Source organism: Rissa tridactyla, chromosome 1 (assembly GCF_028500815.1).
Source record: "Rissa tridactyla isolate bRisTri1 chromosome 1, bRisTri1.patW.cur.20221130, whole genome shotgun sequence".
NCBI lineage: Eukaryota > Metazoa > Chordata > Aves > Charadriiformes > Laridae > Rissa > Rissa tridactyla.
Window position 1 is genome coordinate 125,370,596 of NC_071466.1, and position 22,088 is coordinate 125,392,683.

Below are 22,088 nucleotides of genomic sequence, written 5' to 3' on the forward strand. Positions count from 1 at the left end.
CCACATCTAGCCTGAATTAATCTTAAGTAAGATCTTGAGATTGCAGAAATACTGAGTTCAATATAGCAAACAGTTTTCTGTGAATGCTATTTTTGCATTTTAAGTCCAGCTTTCTTGGATAAAACAGTGAAAATGTCTCTCAGATCAATTTTCAGTTAATAGAAGTTCTGAGATTCCTGGGTTTATTTGCATGAAATTTAAGTGATCAAACGGTAATATCTTATCCTGAGAGATGGAAAGACCTTGTAACAAACCCCAGAAGATTATTGTAGGGAGAGCCTGATAATCTTTTTTTTTAATGCTAATTCTCCTTTTCCAGTGGGAGTGAATGATGTCATCCTGTCTCCTCCCACTGTGTAAACGAAGCTTGTGTCAAAGTGTTGCTGCCTCTTGTCACAGGGAGAACAGTTCACTTAAATGCAGCTGCAGTACTTTTGTGTGATACCTGTCAGAATCATTCCCAGAGCGAGGTTGGGTTTGTGACCATGATGTCAAGATTGGTCTTTCTCCTTTTCTGTGGATATATTGCACTAAACGCGGGAAATGCTCAGAAATTGCCAAGAGGCAAGTAGCTATGACAACTTTCTGGGTTTTTGTTTGTTTTTCTGTTGTGGGGCTTTTTGTTTTTTAATGCTTGTGTTTTGCCATGGAAATTTGCTTTCAACATGTTAGGAATGATTAAAGATAATGTAAAAGATGAAAGAAGATCAGTCAACAGGGCAAAGTCCAGGTACAAGAGAGTAACTTTTAAGCTCTTGAATTAAACAAGCTGTAAAGTTTTCATGGGATCTTGTGACTCTAGTCAGAAGTACCATGAAACAAAGAAACTGTATTTAATGATTTTATAATAATTTAGACAGCATTGTGCAGGTTTGTGGTTTAAGATCTTAAGGAAAATGTGACTTAGAAGCGCCTTGTGTTGTTGGTGGAAGATTTCAGTTCTGTCTTGAAAGAACTTTTATGCTTTCCCTTTATATCCATCCTTAACAATTGAATAGGAACTGACTTTTGTAGGTCAGGTTGCATGCGTTCTAAGGGAGAGGAATATGATTTATTAAAATTTCCACGAGAAGAATAAAGTCGCCCTAACCTCTGTGAATATTTGTTTAACTATTCCTTTCTCCTGGAGTCTGGAAGTACAGTAGATTTGCAAAGCTGGCAGGGATCTTTTTTCTTCCTTGCTAATGTGACCCATGTAACTTTGGCATTTTACTAGTATTTTATTACTTCAGGAAGAACAGTCATAGCATAAAATGAAAATAATATTTCTGTATCTAGATCGTAAAACAGTTTGTAGTACCTTGGCATTAAAACAGCACTTTCACAACTGTTTCTGTACTGCACGTATTACTCTGACTTTGTAGAAGTGCTCGCCTGAGTCCGCTGTGCTTTGTAACGCATTTTACATCTGCAGTCTCCTGCAACCAGTAACATTTAGAAAGGAAGCTGTGATTTAGTTCCTTATGAGAACAATTATTAAGAAATGAGGACTTTGAGAGCTTCCTAGGAGATTCTGTTTCATAGATGGGGAACCTGAAGTATCTTGGGGAGAAGAGGTAATTTTTCACCACTCAACCCACCCCAAGAGACTTTTTTTTTAAGGATTTTTTTTTTTTTCTTAAACTCATCTTTTGGAGCCAATGTGGAGTTTTCTGCATACTGCTAATAGTGGAGCAATGTATAGTCTGTAACAGATAGATATGCAGTTGTTGTTCAAATCAAGCAGACTGTGAGACCTTAGTTTTATCAATAAGCAATCTATAAGTAAATTACTGTAGCAGTTTATGAGGATTATGTTGAACAGGGAGGAACCTTGTATGTATTGCGTACTTTGAGGGAATGAACTTTTCTAATGCTTGTCTTTTTAAATGATTTCACTGGACTTTCTGCTCGCTACCATAGAATAGTGGCTGTAAATTTATGTTAACTGTGAAATTCAGACAAAGCTGCTGATCCACTGGAGTCAGTGGGAGATTAACTCTGGGATGCATTTTTTTCATGCCCTAAAATAACATTGCAGAGGTGACATTCTGTTTGCCAAATGCATAAAGCTGCAGGTGGAAACTTCATTTCTTTTCAATGATATAGCTTTTTAAAGATTCTTCCATTCCAGTATTGAAACATCGATTTAATTCCTTTGTTTGCAGCTGCCTCTCAGGTTATTATTTACAGTGGACTGCATTGAAAAAACAAGTGTATTAGTACCTAGCTGTTATCTAGAAACGTTCAAAGGACTGTCTTTTTCTACAGCTCTCGTTTGATAGCGACTACAGAATTTTTTCGTAAGCAAAGTGTATATTTGGATCTTAAAGTATTTTTAAAATGAGGATAGGTAGTGGTAGCATTCTGTTAAGAGGGCTACTCTGCCCTGCTAAACAAGCTTAAATTCCAATGAGTTCCTGTGCTCTTCAAGTCATGAACTATATAACTGAGGATCCAGAGTCACTCCTGCCCTATGGGGAACAGTGGAATCAATTTCATAACTTGAGAGAGAACAATCTAGCCAAATTCACTTTCTGGTGGTGCAGGTACTCCTGTGCACAAGTTATCAGTGTAAATCTTGCTGTTCTTACTACCGCTTTGGAATTCTAGTGCTCAGGTCTTCTCTCCGGGAGATGAAACACACTGATCCCTGGTCTTGTGGACTGGGATTTCCTTTCCGTGATACAAGGTGGAAAGAACATCTTGCCTCCTGCAGCTGCAAAGGAACAAAGCCAGTACACCCTTTGGATGTCAGTGACTTCCAGAGCTATTTGAAAATTGTGTGCAAAAATGCTGTTCAGAAGGCTGGAACGCACATGACTCCCTTTTCCCATATATTTTTATACTTTCACCTTCGCGTGTGTGTTTGACTAGAATGTCAAAGAAAATGTTAATGCTGTTCTCAAAAGAGTGTTCTTTATTAACAAATTCTTCCTTTAATTATTTTGACTTCAAAAATCAAGGCACTGTTGGAGGAATAACTTGGAATTGCTACCAACATGACTCAAGGAGTCAAAATTGGGGAAATATCAGTTAAAATTTCCAGTGGAAACTTTATACTGCTTCTACGTATCTTGCATTAAGATAGTTTTGCCTGTACAGAAAATAGGACTCTGCTTATACCCGGTCATAGTGTAGTGCCCTAAGCACCCTTTCTCTTGCAGTTCTTTGTCACATTTACTGTAGCAAATGACAAGTGATGAGGCAGTTATAACCTGTGTCATAATTCGTACTCTTTCTACATTAAGATTTTACAGACATAAGCAAAGGCAATGCAATTGGAAATGGAAGGTTGGTGAGCATTGTGTCTTACTGTGAAGGCAATGCCTTTTTTACAATTATGCTTGTGTTTTATGAGTTTCAGTTTGAGGGATCAGCTGCTAAGAAAATTGTGTAGTCATTGCCTATGGAAACTATGCGAGGGACAGAAGATGATGGTATGATTAGGGATGGTCTTTTATCAAGTATTTGAGTTCCTGTCGCTTCAACTATTTCCAGCTTCTAAAGCTTTCTTTTTAATCAGAAAGAAGAGAGACTTGGACATTTTGCATTTATTTTTGTCTCTTCCCTTATGCCACTATGCCAGTGCCATACAACATACATTTTTTTCAGTTCAGCGCTGTTGTACTTGAAATATTTTAATGATGGATGGTAACAGTTGCAATGCATAGGTGTCAGAGTTATAAATTGTCATACTTTCTCTAGTTTTTATGATTCTGTCCAACAGAAACATTCCACCCTTGCAGAATGCAGCACCATCTCTCTAGACAGGAATTGAGTATAGACAAAAGGTCTTGTCTTAGGGAAGGAGTTGGTAAGCAGAGCATCCTGGATCTGAGAGGGGGGTGAAAAAGCAAAGCCGCAGAACCAAGAATAAACAAGTTACAGGACATAATCCACAAGATTGTATGCCTTGTAAACCATGTTTACCACTGTCATCTTTCCAGCTGGACATGACACAAATTTTGTTGAAGGCAACAGTTGTGGAACAAGTTCTTAGTGTTTGGTAAAAGACCATTTCATGTTTTTAATTTTGCCAGTTGACTTTCCAGTTACAACACAGATGTGCATAGAAATGCACTTTTTCACTATAATCTCTGTTTCTGATAGCATTTGTGTGTTTGTATTCTGTTTTTCTTTGTTAGAGCTGAAAAGAATGTGGGGTTGATCCCTTTTCATAAACTTACAGTTTTATGAATTTTTTAAAAAGAAGAGTCTGAATGTTTTTCTGGTTTGGATTTGCTTTTTTTCCCCCATGTTTCTAACCTCAGTGGTTTTCCTACTATTTGAATTAGTCATCAGGTAGATTGGAATTCAGGCCCATCCTTGTTCTGCTTTCCAGGATTCAGGCCTGTCCTGTTCTGCTTTCCAGGAAGGGCTCAGGAAACCTTAATTCACCTTCCTCCTGGTTGCTGCCTTCTTAGGGAAAAGAGTACAGACTTGACATTCCTTATGGGATCATGTGAAAGAGACTGATTTATAGACTCATGTAGGGAAAACTGGATCCAAAACTTTCTTGTTTTTACAGTTGTTAACTGTGGGGATAAGAGGGAAAAATAATAGTTTTACTCTGAGGTTGGGTTTTTTTTGTTTTTTGGTAAGTATACCGGAATGTTAGAAAATATTGTAGATAACTGCTAGCTAAGATTTGTATTTATGGTAATTATAACCGACATCCCTTTGAGAATGAACACTGTATTTACAGTATACTTCCAAACTTACCGTTGACATTTGTGAAAGGAATGGGCTAATTTTATTCATAGCTAATTTTCTGGCTATGCTATGTTATGTAATCCTTCTTCCTAACCAGAGGTTAAACTCAGCATGTGTTTTCACTTACTGGTGTCAAGCAGTTAAAACAATGTTGAGTTATTTCGATGTATCACAGTCACTATACTGCAACAGCCAAACCTTAATCTTCAAATTTTTGTGCCACCCCCCTCCCCAACAGCACCCTTTTGGTAGCTGTAGGATAGCAGGGCAGAAATTGCAAGACAGGGAAAAGTCTTCTGAAAGTTCTGGTTTTTTGAACATATAATGAAGCTGGCATATCAAAATACCACAAAAGGAGTGAAATGACATGTGGTTTATTTGTTACTTTCTGCATGGTTTACAAAACATCTTTCTGGGAAACATTTTTCAAAACACACAATACATTAACCTTTAAAAAACATATTCCAATGAAAGAGGGCCAGTTTGGACAAAACTGTTGAACTTCATTTTTTTTAATGTCTGGAAAGAGAAGTACAGAATTAATTTGATTTGTGTGAAATACTTCTCTTATGTTTAGCGGCACATAAATGACAATAAAGTCCTATGAGAAATTTCAAAGGAATCCTTTATCTGGTATAATTGAGTGGCTAGGGTTTTCAGTCAGTAGATATGTCACGGCAAATTTGGCTCGTTCTTTGCTGAAAAAGAAAACAACCCATAAGAATGTTACAATTATAGCAGCTCATTTAATCAAAGTTATCTTATCATGCAGACAGTTGTGTCCTAGGATTGCACAAAAACATATCAAAAGCCAGTATTGAGCGTCAGGCTTCCGAGTTCAAAGATAATCTGTAATAGCAGAATTCCATTTTTATACTGGGACAGGCAGTGGTGCGACAGTGTGATGATACATACGGGTGGATTCCACCAGGATTAAATTCCATAGCATATGAATGCCTCTAAAATGATCTCACTGATGGGTAATCTGTATAACCTTTCACCTCTTCATTTTAGTTTTAATGTTCCCCAGTATCTCTTTCTGAATATTATTTTTCAGTCCTCCTCCATATAATCTTTTGATTCTAGCCATTCCAGCAGGACAAGCTACATAACTCACTTGAGGGAAGAGCTATAGGCTAAATCCTGCTGCTGCTCTTTGGCCAGACCTACTGTATATGGATAATATAGTCTGTATATCTATTGACTGGTGGTACTGTGAATGGTCAATGTGTCTGAGGCTTCTTTAGAGTGTTTGGACTTATCAGGTGTGCGCTACACATTATGTGTACAAACAGAAAGCTCTGCGTGCTCCAGGGGGAAAAAATGGCTAGCAGTGACCTGCCATAGTCAGAACTGTTCATACAGCTCCTAGTGGATTTCTTTTCCTTGGGGAAATTCAAGTGGAGACTTGAGATTGTTGGTAAGCAGTCTAAATTTGTTGCTGTGGAGTGTTCTTGACTACCGCATTTTGCAGGAGGTGGTTGGAGACTTACTCGCTGGCATGGTTTGTGCAGCAATTCACGTTAATCTTGGTGTGAAGAGACATGGGTATTGGTGTTCTGGAAAGGCAGTGGCCTAAAATAGGTGCCCTTAGCAAAACAACCCAGTCTATAGTTTGCTCCCAAGTGGAAGAGGGCGGCCAGAATCAGGCCAGATGCCACCCAAGCTTGCCCGACAGGTCTTAATTCAAATGCCCTTAGTTAGAAATTGGGTTTTCTAAAATACATGCTAATATGTATGTAATACAAGTTTGCTTTATGAAATACATATTTGTCTTATTTTGCTGCGAGGATAGCGTTCATGAAAATGACTACTGGCAGCATCAAGGATCAAACCTTTGTGTGGGCAAGGCCTGGGCCAACTCTCCCAGCACAGCTGTCCCTCAAAACATATCAATCATATGCCATTATACTCTAGCTAAATCACCCCAAGCCTCCCCACCTGAGCAAACCAGTGTGTGTCATGTCAAGGTGAAGAAAAAACAAGTAAACTTTTGAATCACCAAGTGAATTTCTACTGCTGATGAAGTTGTGATTGTAATTATGGTCACCAGAATTAAATGGTTTTGCACTCATTGCTTAACCGAAGTGATGTCATCAGAACATGCAGATATCCAGGCGAGGTTGCGTAAGGATGGTCACATTAAGAATGTCAATCCAGAGTCTTCACCACTTCAGAGTTGCTGAATAAAAGGCTGGTAAAGACTTGAGGCAGTAGCTACTGCATATATTGGATCTAAAGGCAGGGAAAATCTTTTTCTTAGAAGAAAGTTAGTCTTCTCCCAGTCTCAGGGGAGCATTTGCTGCACTGGTTCAGAGGTTGGTAGACAAAATCTAATCTCTGTTTTGTAAAATACTTTAGAGTTGGTTTTGGGATCCATCACTCTGTAGTGATATAATATTATTTACAATGTTTTCTGGAAGAAAAATAAATGAAGACAGTGAATCCACAATTTTTTCTTAGTCTAATTGTAGCCGTGTTTTTTTACACAAATCCTGTTTGTGGAATCCTCCTGTTGAGGAGTGAACTGTCCTGTGTTCACTGTTGTGAACACGACTATGAAATTGCTCAGCATTGGTAGTCCATTATTTGCCCCCTTACTGATGAGAACCAGCCTTTAGTTAGACTATGACAAAATCCCAAGCATAAATACTGCATCTTTTCAGCATTTCTTCCTGCTTTTTGTTTACCTTGAATAAATGTGTCAAGGCAACATGACTCCGTGTGAATAAATCCACTTCAGTAAGACACAACTTAATGAAGTACCTAAACCCCGGTGTGTGACTTGATTTTTATTTATTGTGTCTGTGTGCAGTGTGCTAGCACCAGAGTGTTACTGTCCGTACTTACTAAGGGATTGTAATGCAGTACTATCATTCCAGCTGGAGAGTCAATGGCAAAATGAATTCTCAAAGTGTGAGGGAATTTCTTTTGTAGGGTTATTTCTACATTTTTGTGTAGTTCTAAGTTTTTGTATTATTCTTGAAATCTGCTCAGGGAAAGCACAATTCAATAAAGCAGTAAGAGATTGTAATATTCTTTCCTATCACCAGCAGTTGTGGCATTAGTTTATGAATCTATAAATGGCCACGGAGTGCTTGATATGAGTTTACATAATTAATACTTTGGGAACCTGGCCAATTTAGGAGGACTGGCACTATGTGTGGGATAACGTTATTTTTGAACATGTATAGGGAAAAATCTTTCCTCCTTTTGTCAGCTGCTTGCCTCTGCTTTATATTAATTATTCACTTTAATTTTTCTTTCTATGATGTAAAAGTCTGGAATCATTTTAGAACGCATGAAGTTGTGGTTGGTTCAAAAATGTGTTTACAAATATTAAACTTGAAATGTCCCAGAAGGTTGTTTCCTGACTTTGAAGTGAAAATATTTTCTGGCAGTTTTGATTCCCTCATTACCACAGTTCAAGCCTATACATGAACAAGAAAAATGCACAGTGAGAAAAATGCAAGACTTCAGACCTTATCACTTATCACTTTTCTTTTTAAATCTCAGTTTGTCTGTACAACATGCACAAGCCTATGCTGAAAATAAAGGAATGGGCGCAACAGTCCGAAAGTTAGTAAGAAATTGAGCTTTGGGATATGAATAATAGGAAGAAAACTGTACTGTCAGACCTGGAAATTTTGGCAGAGTTCCATTATCTCTGGCTCACAGAAACACTGAAGTGGTTGGATTAAATGGCAGGGCACAGATTTTATTTATAGCACAGAGTACGCTGAAGCATAGCTTGTTACATGGTTAGGGAAATGGCTGCAGTGAGGTTTGAGAACCATGACTTCTCTTAGTTTGTTGAAGAGCTGTCTCAGGTAAAAGTGAGGTGGTTGCGTGTTCAGCTGGAATTGGTAGGTCTCCTTCCTTTGTCATAAAGCTTATTAACAGCTATTTACTGTTGTGAACACGGCTATGAAATTGCCCCGCATTGGTAGTCCATTATTTGCCCCCGTACTGATGAGAACCAGCCTTTAGTTAGACTATGACAAAATCCCAAGCATAAGTACTGCATCTTTCAGCATTTCTTCCGGTTTTTTGTTTTATGAGGAAGGCAAAATCTGGCAATTCCCATAAAAATGTCTCCCTGTTCATGTCGATTAGTCAGTGCTCCTTAGTAAGCGATAAATCTGCTGTGACTCAATTGGTGATGGTGAAGGAGTTAATTTATGTTGTCTGTTTATCAACTCTTTGTATAAACATCATAAATAAGCTTTTTTAAAGGGCAGAAACACTAATGCAAACTTTTTGAGCTAAACAGCTTGTTTTGAATTTTGGACAGATTTTGTGATTTTTTTGCTCTAATGGAAGATTTATAATTAGACTAAACTTGCACGCAAGTAAGCAAGTCATGAGGGTGATTTCACGCAGACTCTGTAGCACACAGAGGTATGCGCACAAACACACACAAAATTGTTGTGGGATCTAGTTCTTTTTTGGTAAATGCATTGCGTCAAAATTTATTTGTTTTAATCTTCCAGGCTTTTATTAATCCCGCTATACTCTCACAGTTTTAGTAACACAGCCAAATAGCAGTTGATAAAAGCATTCATATGATTTTAATGTGCAGTAATGAATTCTTAGAGAGCAAAGTTTCTCAATAATGTAGCATGTTTATTGTGTTCCCTTTCCACTTGGAAATACTTACAGAAATTAGCAATGGATGTCATATGCTATTATTATATTTATTTGAAGGGAATGTAAGGTTGTTCACAGTATTAAGGCTGAAGAAAAATTACAGATGCTCCACCACACCAAGGGAATGGATACTCCTAATCATGCCCTATTTCAATGTAGAAATCTGAGGCATTGTGAATATTTTTTTTCCATCACCTGGCTTTTCTAGATTTTTTTTTTCATTAATTTACTTTTGTACCGTTAAAACATTTGTCAGTTGTCAAAGAAAAATGGCACAGGAAAGACCATCTCATTTTAAAAAGCTGTGAAGTCATGAAGCAATATTTATGTACTTAATATATTCTTAAATCAGAGAACATTCCTTGGGAATTAATGTAATCTACTGCGCACTGGGCTACAAGATCAGTGATGAGAGAGACATAACTTTCTACATACCATAAATTTTCCATGAACAATTGGGTACATGCCTGAGTGAAGTACAAGTGAAAATGCAAAGTCAATCATACAGAGATTGCTTAGCTGATGGGTCTGTGCATGGGTGTACATGCCCTTACCCTGCGCCAAAATTAGCATAAGCCTTCCTTTTGTGTAACTGATGTGTTTTCTTTATTGGCATTTTTCTTTTTATTTCAATAAAACATTGGATAGAGAATTAAAAAAAAAAAAGGTAGCACATGGACATAGAAGGATGGGTTAGAAGTAAAGATTATCCCTCACTGCTTTCTTTCATGCCTGGAGATAAAGGGCAATGTGGTGAAAATGGAGCAGCTGATGCAATGGATATAGAATTTGGAAATATAGTCAGAGAATGTAAACTCTATATTTTCTGCCGTATCCTGGGTAGGAAGAAAAATAGGTGGGAGAACAGATGACACACTTTGTTAGGAGCAAAAATAACTATTTGTGAGTTATCTTTGTCATACATATAATCATACACATACACTTAATCATACACATAGCTTTTATTTTACATTATATTTGTTTTCCATTTTTCTATGTAATCCATTGATTTGGAACAATTTACTTCATATTTTAGTTTTTTTAAGACTAGTTAACAATGCCTCTACTTCGCAAGGTGTTCATAGCACTGAAAAAAAGAATTTTTGCCAAATTTTGGAATTCAATTCCTACAATCATCAAGTATTTATCTTATTAGTGATTTCTATTTTCACCCTTTTTAATTGAAGACTTACTGGAAGTGCGTTGCTTCTTTCTTCAGACGTTTGCCTGGCTGTGGAAGCTTTCCTGTGATCTCTGCAATATAGAAGAGTGGAACAATATAGAAGATAAAAAGGATGACCTGTGATTTTTCTTAATAGGTTGTTTTGGTTTTTTTTTAATAAGATGCCAGATCATCAGTCTTGAGATCCATCTCATCTAATGGTGCAAGATGAGATACATTTTCCAGCTGGAAAAGCTATATGCAGTTGGAATCAACCCTTACAGGACTCAGCTGGATCCAGCTAGTGTCATAGACATGTGTGAGAATGTTCAGCTTGGAGACCAAGAGCATAAGTGAAATCACTTTATTTTGACTGCTCTGGAAACACTGAGCAATTTTTTAATTTTTTTTTTTCATTTGTGTTGATAACTTTCAAAGGTGAAAGGGAATAACTGGTTAAAAGCTTTGCTGATAGACTTGAAAGCATTGACAAGACCAAATTGCAATTCTCAAAGCAGAACAGCATTTCGTATTTGAGTACTGGTTTTGTTAAATGATGAAGTTTGCTTATTCTTTCTGAGTTTAGCATGTGATATACAGCAACACCTAAGAATTCTTATGTATTCTTCAGATATTTAATTGCTTTATCAGCTGTCTGCCTCTGAAAAGTAGGGAACTTATTCCAAAGTTAAAACACATAATATTGCAAGCACCATTGCCAAGTGCATATCCAAAGCTATTAATCCCTGCACTATATGAAGTCCTGCATGTCTTGGATGTTAGAAGAAGATTTTGAGCAGAGAACTCAAGATACTTTGCGTGATCATATGATGGTTGCAATGTTGGTAGTGAAAAGCCATCGTGACTTCAGAGAACGGTCAATCCCATTCGATTTTCATCTTTTGATGCTTATTATTTTAGAGAGGCCTGTTTCAACTTTACACAGCATAATGGGGGATTTATGAATAGAAATTAAATCCCATTAAACAGTAGTAAGGTGCTAAGTACATTCTTACAAGCTTGCATACATTTAAGAATTGTTAAATGTCTTGTGCTGTCATGGCAATGGTCCCTTCATATGCAATCTCAATGTGATGGGCAGATTGTACTTTTCTATTTCTAGGTGTTTTTGCTATAAATAGATTATTAGATTACTTTCTGATTAAATACTTGTTTCTGTTCAAGGATACCTTAGTTTAGATCCCTTTTATTTGATCTTTCAAGAACCTGTGAACTAAACCATAGACTGGACTGTTGTACCACGGTCATGGGTGTGTTTACTTAAGTATTAAATCAGAGGACACAGGAACAGACAAAATAACAAACCATTCAAACTCACTGATGCATTAGGAGTGCAGCAGTGTCTGTGTCACTAATTGCACTGCCATTCTGTAAAGATGATTTAGGAAGGTAGCTTGATGTGTGCCTGTTTCTGAATGGGTGTCTCAATCTAGTTTGTCTCCCTTCAATTTGAAAGCAGATAATTATGTACAACTCAACTTTTTTTATTTCCACAACCCAGGTTCTTTCCCAAGTATACACAAATCACAAAATATTCTCCCTCACTGAACTGAGTTTAGGAATTACTGTGGATTTTTCTCAAGAACCAGAAGGACTATCAACGAGTACTTTGGACTTTTAACCACCCACTGCTATTCTTCGAGCCCAGTTTTCCATCTGCCTTGTAAACTACACATCCAGTCTGCATTTTTCCGGTTTTGCTGGAAGGATACCTTTGGAGACTGTTGAAGTAAATGGCATTTACCACTTTTCCCTAGTACGCAAAGCCAGTAATAGCATTACAGAAGGCAGCAGGCTTGGTCAGACACAGTCTGGCCTTGGTAAACTTGTGCTGGCCGTTTCACATAACCATTTTGTTCATCATGTGCATAGGTGTGACCACCCTGGCACCAACCTGGCAACTGAGGTTAGGCCAAACAGCTTGCAGTTTTCTGGATGCTCGTTCTTGCCCTTACTCAAGCAATTGCAGTGAGATATTTTTCTGTTCTCACATGACAAATTAATCTTGCGTCTACCTGGCAGTTCTCTTATGCTTATCTATATACTGAAGAGATCATGCTTTACTGTATTTTCAATACCTATATGTCAGAGATAGGAAGTAGGATATTGGAATTCAAAGATAGCATTGGGAAGGGCAGCCCATCTTGATGCTCTCTGGTGCATACTTAGAGGTGCAGGAGGAAAACCTGTAGCCCTCAAATGGGAAAATGTTAATTTCTACAAAGAAACACAACACTGAAACAGTCTTCCTGAAATTATTTTGACTCCCTTGTGCTTATTCCTGAGGCAGTTTGTTCCAGAGCTTCACTGCCTTTATCAGTTTTCCAGTTACCTTCCTTGCTACAGTTTATGTCACTTAGTTCTGCTTTTCAGAGATAGGGAGCAGAATTGCTCTCCCTCAGGGTTTTGTTTGTTTGTTTGTTTTATATATTTGGATACTGTCTTCATATCTATCTATGTACTTTTGCTCTAAGCTGGATGTCTCCTATGTATTCAGGCTTTTTTCCTGTGTAACATACTCTACCTCTAGTCATTGACTTTTCTTTTTTTCCCTCGATTTCATCAAGTTGGTCTACTTCATAGTGCTCTGTACAAAAGCAAAGGTTCATGTGCACTGGCTTATTAGTGCTAAGAGATATTTTTAGAAGTGAGGACTACTGCATAAAAGGACTGGATGCCAACTCTTCAGATTTACAATAGAGAAGGCAACAATCTCGAAATATACCTAGATATGTTGGTGATTCTGAGACTCATAGATTAGTTTACAACTTAAGAGTTAGAAATACATGCTGGTGTCAAATTTACTCTGTTAGCATAGCTTGAAAACCCTGCTAGCTGTCTAAATGCTACTATCTTTAAGCATTTTTGTCCTTGAAAAATAACCATGTGCTGAATCAGAGAAGGAGGTAAAACAAAATCAGCTATGAAAACATTTAAGCGAACGCTACAGAATATTGAGTTGAAGGCTTGCTCTTTCAACTGCTTAGAGTATGGCAAGTAAGATAATCTGTATCACAGAAGGAAGATTTTAGTATATGGCTACCTATTTTTTTCTATGGATACAGAAAAACATGCAAATATCAATTTAAGATTGCTTGGGGTTTTTTTTTAACATTAATTCAAAACTGCCTTATTCTAACACAGTAGAAATCATACTTTCTTACCATCATTTATTTCATATTCTTCTTTTAAATCTGACTTCTATTGTCACAAAATATTTCAAAAGTTCCGCAGATGAATAGTCACACAGCAAATCAATCCAAAAGGTATGCACTGAAAAAAACAAAATTATGTATTCTGATGTAATACATAGTGATCACACGTAAGCAACAGACTTCAAAATGACTGCTACAATGTGAGACTCACTGCAATTGAATCCCTGTCGCAGATTAGCTGTGCATTCAGTAATGAATGATAACATCATGGATTGGAAAGTATAGTATCTTCATTCAACAGTTCCAGATACTGTTTTTCATTATGCCTTTGATTTTTGATTCTTGAAAAATGCACTGATATTTGTAGATGAGAAGTGTATTATGGGAGTGGGGATGCTAAACACTGCCTGCTGTTGAATAGGTAATGGCAGTGGTAATGCTGAGCACTGCCCGCCAATGAACATGTTTTTAAGAAACTTGTTGCATCAAGGCCCACAGTCGTTAATACTGATCACTTCAATCTATTTATAATTTATGGGTAGAGACAGACCAACAGCATCTGAATTCCTTACCTGCTTAAGTCATAGTATCTTGTTGAACTTTCCCTATGGAAGTGCTGTTATTAAATAAAGTCCATATTTTTATTCAGCTGATCAGCTGTAAAATATAACTACCTTATACGCGTCCACGTCCAAAGACCACATTTCTCTCTTGGTCTTTGCATTAGCTGATGCATGAAAGCTTAAAAGGGAGTTAGACCTAGGAGACCTGGGAGGCTTTTCTTGCTCCCCATGGTCTTCTACATGTCTTTATTGAATATCTTCATGCAGAATCTGTCAGGTTCTTTGGCCAAGGTACAGTTTTTTTCATAGCCCAGCCTGGGTGGAGTTGCCTTGGACCTATTTCCTTGGACAGGAGAAGGAGCCAGGACTGGAAAGACCAGCTTTTCTGGGCAAGATGCAGTCACTGTCTCATCAGCTCTGTCCAGGTGGAGTTGCATCAGCCCAGAAAAAGACATTCCAGGCCAGTCTGGAAAAAAAAACCAACAAAAAGCGCTCTGAGACTAAAGGCAGGGGACCAATGCCCTGGAGATCATAATTACATCAGATCCAAATCAAGTTTTATCCTAGTGTAACTAATTGATTCATAATCTAAATCAAAATAAGGGTTTGAGGTTGATTTATTAGCAAGGAGTTTTTTGTGGACAAATAAATCTTTTTAAGTTTTGTAGTTTGTGTGTTGGTGATTTGAAAAGTGATATCTATCAAAAATGGCTCAACTTGAAGGAGTTTGAGGGGGTATTACGCATTGAAAATAATGGATAGGCTTTGTTCTGTCCCTACCTTCAAAAATGTTGAATTGTTTGATGTTGAATTTTATTTAAATTAAATTTTTCGCACCTGTCTTTGACCTTTAAACACAAATAAGCTTACTGTCTGGGCAAAGAGAGGAGTGGAATTTCCTAAGATTTAAAAGAAAAATTAGACAATATCTTATGACATGAGCCAGAGATAGTTGTTTGAATTCTGTCCAAAGAAGTTTTCAGAAGTTTAAGTATTGTTCCTTTTTCCATCAGAGCTACAGACTTGGTTATTCTCAAACAAGAGTTTTCTTGCTTTTTTCAATTTTATTTGCCATTTTAACAAATAATGGGAAATGAGCTGCAGAATGAAAACTGGAAATCGGGGTTGGACCATTGAAGTGGGACCCTGAGTTTAAATCCATGCTCTTTTCAGCTTTGCACCCTAAAAATAAGGATAATTACTGTACTTAGTCCAATAAAGAATAATTTTAAACCAACATGTGTAAGGAGCCTTGTGAGGGAGATAGCGAAAAGGATGGAAATGGATCTTCAAAGAAGTACTTGAAAATGGGTGAGAGAGATGACAGCATACGAGTAGTAAATTCTTTTTTGTACATTGCTTTATGTAGATACATAAAAGCTGGAATTGCTGAGAACTACATCTTTACCTCTGCGTTGTCCTTACTGGACCTAAAGTCATAGTGAGCTACAGCTTATTAAATCATTTCTGAACTATATTGATCACTAGAGAGTAATTGGCAAAGGAAGTTTTTAAAACTTCATAGTTTTGTACTATAAATGCTTTAAAAAGTTTCTCTGAGAAATATGTATTTAATCTATAGTCGTTAAAAACAGAGATCATATTTCAGATTAGCATTAGTAAAATTAAATATGCATTGCAGCTGAAGGAAGAAGCCTCAGTAATCCTGAAAGACTGCTGTGAGAAAGGGTGCTGGAAGGGATGGAGCTGACCCTGGGCCCTCACAGCACATCTCTTCCTATGGAGGTCTTAGTTGAGTTACTGCCTTCAGCTGAACACCAGTATTGAGGGGTTTTCATGCTGGATATTTCAGATATTTGTACTCCTTTTTTGGTGAATTTCTATTATAAGTGAAATTTCCAAAATCGCCCCATGATACGAAAGAAGTATGGAGGGGAATTGTAATTTATGCTATCTTGTTTGCTGTGCGCAATGTTAAGAATGTTGATATGCCTAAAAAAAGTTGTCATGTTTCAAATAAAAATATTTTAAACGCATAGACAAGCAAGAATTTATTCAAAAATCTCTTGAAAGCATCTTTATTCTGAGTTGGGCAAGTAGTGAAGTTGGAATTCCAACAGATTAGTCTTGTAGCACAAGACAACTGATGACAGAATGTCCACCTGACAACTGAAGTCGTTAAATGCAATTTCTGAAACAAAGTAAATGGACTAAGTGTTTGTATTGTGGTTGTACTGTCTGAAAAGATTTCTTTCGGCATCAAGAGAAGATAGAAAATACAGCATGGAGGGTTATATGAAAGTAAGATTTTTTTAATTATTTTTTTCCCCTTGAAGTTAGCTTGCTACAGATTGTTCTAGTTTATTTCCATGAGAGACTTAATCGAAAAATCTGTATTTTCTGTTGGCTGACATAAGGTGGCTTCCTCTTTAACATGTAGATCCTTCTCAGAGGCATCCAACTCTCTTACTAAACATCAGAAGTTAGATGGAATTTAATTTGTCTGTATCTTTCTTTGGTGGTGTCTTTTCTTCTCTCTTAAATTACTGCAAGTCATAGGATAGGTTGTGCTTACCATGTTACCACACCAGCCCTCTCAGTTACAGTGAGAGAAAAGAGGTGCTAATGTCAAAACTTCATAAGGTGGAGTCAATTACTGATTTCTGATTATCAATAAAGTAATAAGCCTTGTTAATAAAGCTTCAAATAACAAGCTTTATTCATCTTATCTATGAGGTGTCATAGTCAAAATAAGAAAAACCTACCATTTCTGTATTAAATAGTGTCATTGTAAGTGAAAAAAGCAGCATTTCAAAATGAAATGATTGCTTCTGCTCCTCAGTTGCTTCCTTGAACCAACAGACTGGTTTTGAAATGAACAGAAACAACAACCTGGGGCAGAGAAACTCAGGTTAAGGAGAGTGTTAGGACTGGAAAAGGAATTGTACTGCTGAAACTTTTCTGATTGCTCATTCCTAAAAATGTGCCAGTGGATCTCACTGTAATAAATGTTGGTCCATAGGTAAGAATAACATTGCTTTTGTTCATCTTTTTTGGAAGCTGCCTGAGCAGAGAGATACTGTGAGCGTAAGTTGGAAGTTTACTTTCGTAGATCTTTTGTGTATCTGTGTGTTTTGCAAAGTTAACTGCTCCATGTTGACAGCCTATTTTTCTGAAGTAGTGTTAGAATTATATACAGACTGTAGGCATACTAATATTTTGAAAAAATGTTTAATTGGAGAACTTCAGTTGCAAATGACAAAACTATGTGCAATGCTTTTAGCTTACCCTCTTTTATTAAGGTATTCTTTGTTGCCCTTTTTAAGGGTATAGTCTATATGGCACATATTTTCATCATTCAGAGTATTTATTAATGTGGATTTTGTATCTAGGAGTGTTCACGTTTCGTGTAGTCTGTGATAAGAAAGATGATCTAACATTGTCCACAGCTACCTGACTGGAGGACACAAAGACCGACAGATTTCCTGCAGAAGTGCACAGCAATATGACAAGAGGCACTGGGTACAAGTTGGAACACTTGGGAAATTTCAGTTAGATATTAGGACTTTTTTTTTTTTAAACCAGAGGGATGATAAATACTGGAACAAGTTACCCAGATCTGTTATGGAATCAATGTTCTTAGTGGTGTTGAAGACTCAGTGGTGTTGAAGACGTGGCCCTGAGCAACCTCATCTGATTAGGTCTGCTTCAAGCTGGGGATTGGATTAGATGACCTACAGAAGTCCTTTCCACCCTAAATTATTCCGTGATTCTATGGCTGTGGCTGTCTTAGAAGTGTGTCGTGTTTATTCTACTGCATAGAAACAGAACTATTTTTAAATGTTTCCCATTTCAAGCTATATTTGGTTTTGAGCCAAACAACTAATATTTCTCCACATATGGGAGCCAAAGTAAATACAAAAATATAAAATAGCAAAAATAAAAGATGCACAGTGTTAGATTATCATTGAAATCTTGGCTGGTGGCACTATGGCACCAGATTTGGAAAATGAACACACTGCTGTGAACGATTTGAATGTTATCAAGTGAGGTGGTGCTCACAAATAGATGGTGCTAATATATTTTCTTGAGGCACGCTTCATTTGTCTAGTGCTCTGGGAGGCAGTGCTAGGTCTTGCCTTCATGCCCTCTAAAACCTTTGAAATAGTGAAAAACAAACAGTTTCAATGTAAGGCAAAAGGAATTCTGATGACAAAGCCAAATTTGTTGTAATACAGTACAGCTGTATTCACCCTCTAGTTTTGTAGGGCAGAGTTCAAGTTTTTTCACTCTATGGATAAAACCAAAGAATTTGTATTTGATCACAAGACACCCTACACACTTAAAGTGCACCAGTAAAATCATGGAATAAATGAAAGTAACATCTTGTCCCAGTGTTGCTTTTGCTCAGCCTTCAGTGAAGCAAGCAAACAGCTCAAAAAATGTAAGTTGCCAAGATGAATTTATTTCAAAAGAAAAAATGGTTACTTTATTTCATTTGTGCTTCATTCTTGAAGGTTGTTGCTATATCAGCACTTCAGGGTTACTTCTGAATGTGTTAATTATTAGTTAATAGATCATCAGCCAGCTGTTGACATATCTTAAGTTGAAGAGAGAAATAGAGTGCTCTTCAGCTGAAGATACATTATTTGACAGGGCCAAGATATATTTTGGGGTTTGGGTAGAAACAGAAAAGCGCCAGTTAATACAAATTCCAGTCACCTCATCACCCAAGTTCTCTCACATTCCTTGAAACAAGGGAAAATCAAACCAGCTGGTAATTTTAACTAACTCCATATCTATTGTTACCAACGATATTGTAATGATATAGTAGGGCATGGGACACAGAATTTCGAAGGCTTTAATTCTCTGTTACTGAAACAAAATTCTTTTGTTTGTTCTTTTGGGAAGCAAACTCTCAGGTGGTCTTATTTGCTCTTACAGGTTGGAAGTATTGCCGTCCCCAACACTAAATTGCTTAACAAATATTGCTTTAATGCAACTAGCCCAGTGAACCATTTCTGTTATCTTACTTCTCTTCAGTTATTAAATAGCAAAGGAATTATGTAAGTCTATTCTCAGTAGTTACTGTTTTGCCTTTTCAGACTGCTTTGCAATAGTGATTTTTTAGGGGGATGTTAGACATAAACCAAAGGGCTTTGACTAAAGTTTTGCTGTGAAAGTAGAAGTTGAAAATCGGACTTCTCTGTTTGTCTTGTAGCCAAACATGAACCGTGAGTTAGAACTAGCTGGTATGAATAAGCGATGATAGCAGTGCTTATGAATTCTCTCCTCTCTTCCTCTGTTACTCCGTGATTAATTAAAGTGATAAGAAAAAAGATACTTCACATAATCCCTGGTGGATCCAAAGCTTGAACAACCAAGTGTCCAGCTAAATATTTTGTATATTAGTTTCCATAACTGCTTTCACATTTTAAAGATGTGAATTTCAGTGAGGTAATTTAGAGTTAAATATTTCTAAAATGTCAATGTTTATTTGCTCTTGGCTCCTGTTACCTATACGTGACCACTTATTTTTTCCAACTAGTCAAACTATGGTGCTCGCAGCTGAATTCTTCAGACCATTTGTATCTATTTTCTTCTTTCTGAAGACTTATCGATGGCTGGTTCCCTTATGATGCAGCTGATTCGTTAAGCTGTCTTTAAAAGTCTTTCCATTATAGGCGAGGAGTCCTTTCCCTAGAGTGATTCTACCACTGCAAGTGGACTGATGCACTTAACATAGTGCTTTTAGTTCAGATATGCTGTGCACAGTTTGTCCTGATGGGTTTGGCCATCAATTGACGTTTGTTGAAGAGAATACTTGCAGATCAGTGTGGAATTTCTGTTTGCAAGCCAGGAGGGAAAGACTGTTTTTCAGCCGTAGCTATGAGTCCAGAATCTTTCATTTGGAAATGGCCTCAATGTAAAAGAATTACTCTACAAATGCAAATACTTAAGACCAGAGTTTCAATAACATATGGCAAAAGCTGATACAAGTGAATATGAGTTTGGAAAATTCAACCTTGCCTTGCTCTGTGCCTGCAATTCTCTGTTTGTAAGGTGCTTTCAGAATCTTTTTGCATTGGAATTGGCGGGTGTCTAGTTTATCATTCAACTCTGGTCGGGGTGGGGGAGGGGTTGTGAAATAGAGGGAAAGGACCTGCTCTGTCAAGACAGTGTGGGGCGGACAGGGATTTATTGTTTTAAATTTTAAGTTAATCTCCTTTTCTTTTCTTATGTTCTGCTTTATTCTCTGATTTAAAAAAATATGTTATTCCTGTTTGTGTTCTGCTAGAACTGGCTTTAATTTTAAAAACTTTCTCGGTGGTTTTGATGTGCTAGCTATAAAGTAAAGGTCTAAAGGATCCTCCCTCAAAGCCGTTGCTGTCTGGGGATAACATTTAGACTTCCTGTTTTTAGAAACTTCACTGACAGTTTTTAGGCTTAAATAAAATTGAGACCCCTTGTCAGTATAATTGACTACTTATGAATAAAATACAGTATAAACTTTATAGGCATGGAACGCTTTTTACTAAGCATCTTTATGAAGCATATTGGAGGGGTTTGAAGTCTGTTGAGTTTTCTTCCTGGTTTCTGCTATTTGGAGCCTTGTCGATATTCAAAATTGTACACCTGCAGCAGTTTTCATATACTGAAAATAAAAGAAGTTAGGTTGTCTCTCAGATAAGGAAGCAACTGCCACCCCTTCCCCTGTGATGGTATTGTATTGCTGAAAATGTCAGAGAGTTGAGTTTTCTAGAAGCCTTGCAGTCTTCTGCATCCTGGCAGAGTTGCCTTTGGAAAATTGTGATGGTTTCCTGGCTGAGTGCTTTTACTTGATCAGTCTTTAGATAAAGGAAGAATCTCATTGGAGGCACATGTTTTCCATCAGTCTTACTTACATGCTTCTTACTATAAAGGGAAGAGGCATAAAGTGTTTGGCTCAGGTCTTTACATTCACTGTGCAGACCATTGCAGGTGCTCAACAGTACTATTAAATCATCTTCACAGATTGGGTATTGTGGCCTCTCAGCAACTCTGGTCATTAGAATTTCTCAAAAAAAACCCCAAAAAAACAAAAAAAAAGGAGGGTAGGCTGGGGTGAGATTCAATATGTATTTGTCTAAAGAAACTTTGAATATCAGTTTGCAATTATTGATAGAAAGAAAGGAAGAAAGGAAGGGAGTTAGAGGGAGGGAAAGGAAGGAAGGAAGGGAAGTTCAGTATTGCTCTACCCTGTTACTTAGTGACAGGTCATAAATCTCTCATTGTTTTTCTTCAGGATTTAGCTCCTGAAGTAAAATGATTTTGTGCAAATTTCTGTTTTTTTCCTGAGAAGTTAATTTCAATACTCATGATTGGAGAGATGCCTGAAAATCTGATGGGAATAAAAATTTCTATTTCAAGAATGGGAAGAGAAAAAATAATAACCCAGAATGTACTATTCTAGTGCCAGTGTTGTAAGTTTGGGGAAAAGTCATTACTTTTTTTTAAGCATTGGCATTCAACAATTCTGGAAATATGATAAGGCTAACAGTGTCAAGGGAATATTAAAATTGTAAGTACCAAGGAAGGAAAAGCCAATCTCCCCTCACCCCATCAAGAGAAGATGAAATACCTTTTTGTAGCCTAAAAAACTGATTATTCTGTTATGAAGTCATTCTGTGTTGTTATAAGTTAAATTTTTGTAGATGGATATACAAGATGTTTCTTTCTTTATGTGCTGCTCCCCTGGAAAGCATAAAAATGAATGTTTAAAAAATTTTCTTAGTAATTTTGAGTAAAGCATATATGTTGGTTAGGTGTCCTGGTGTAATTCCAACTAGAAAATTACATTTCCAGCCCAACATAGTGAAAAAAAAAAAAAGTTGTAGCATT

General features: G+C 37.0%; 1 protein-coding gene across 39 annotated transcripts in view; it reads left to right on the top strand.

Moving 5' to 3' along the window:
* The first annotated feature begins 385 nt into the window (after positions 1–385).
* Positions 386–22,088, top strand: part of ABI3BP (ABI family member 3 binding protein) — a 162,489-nt gene continuing 140,786 nt past the window's right edge. For all 39 annotated transcript variants that reach the window (XM_054187833.1, XM_054187933.1, XM_054187915.1 and 36 more), the window contains exon 1: positions 386–564. In XM_054187833.1, the coding sequence (XP_054043808.1) occupies positions 486–564 (79 nt within the window). In that variant the 5' untranslated portion in view covers positions 386–485. The remainder of the gene's footprint in view (positions 565–22,088) is intronic.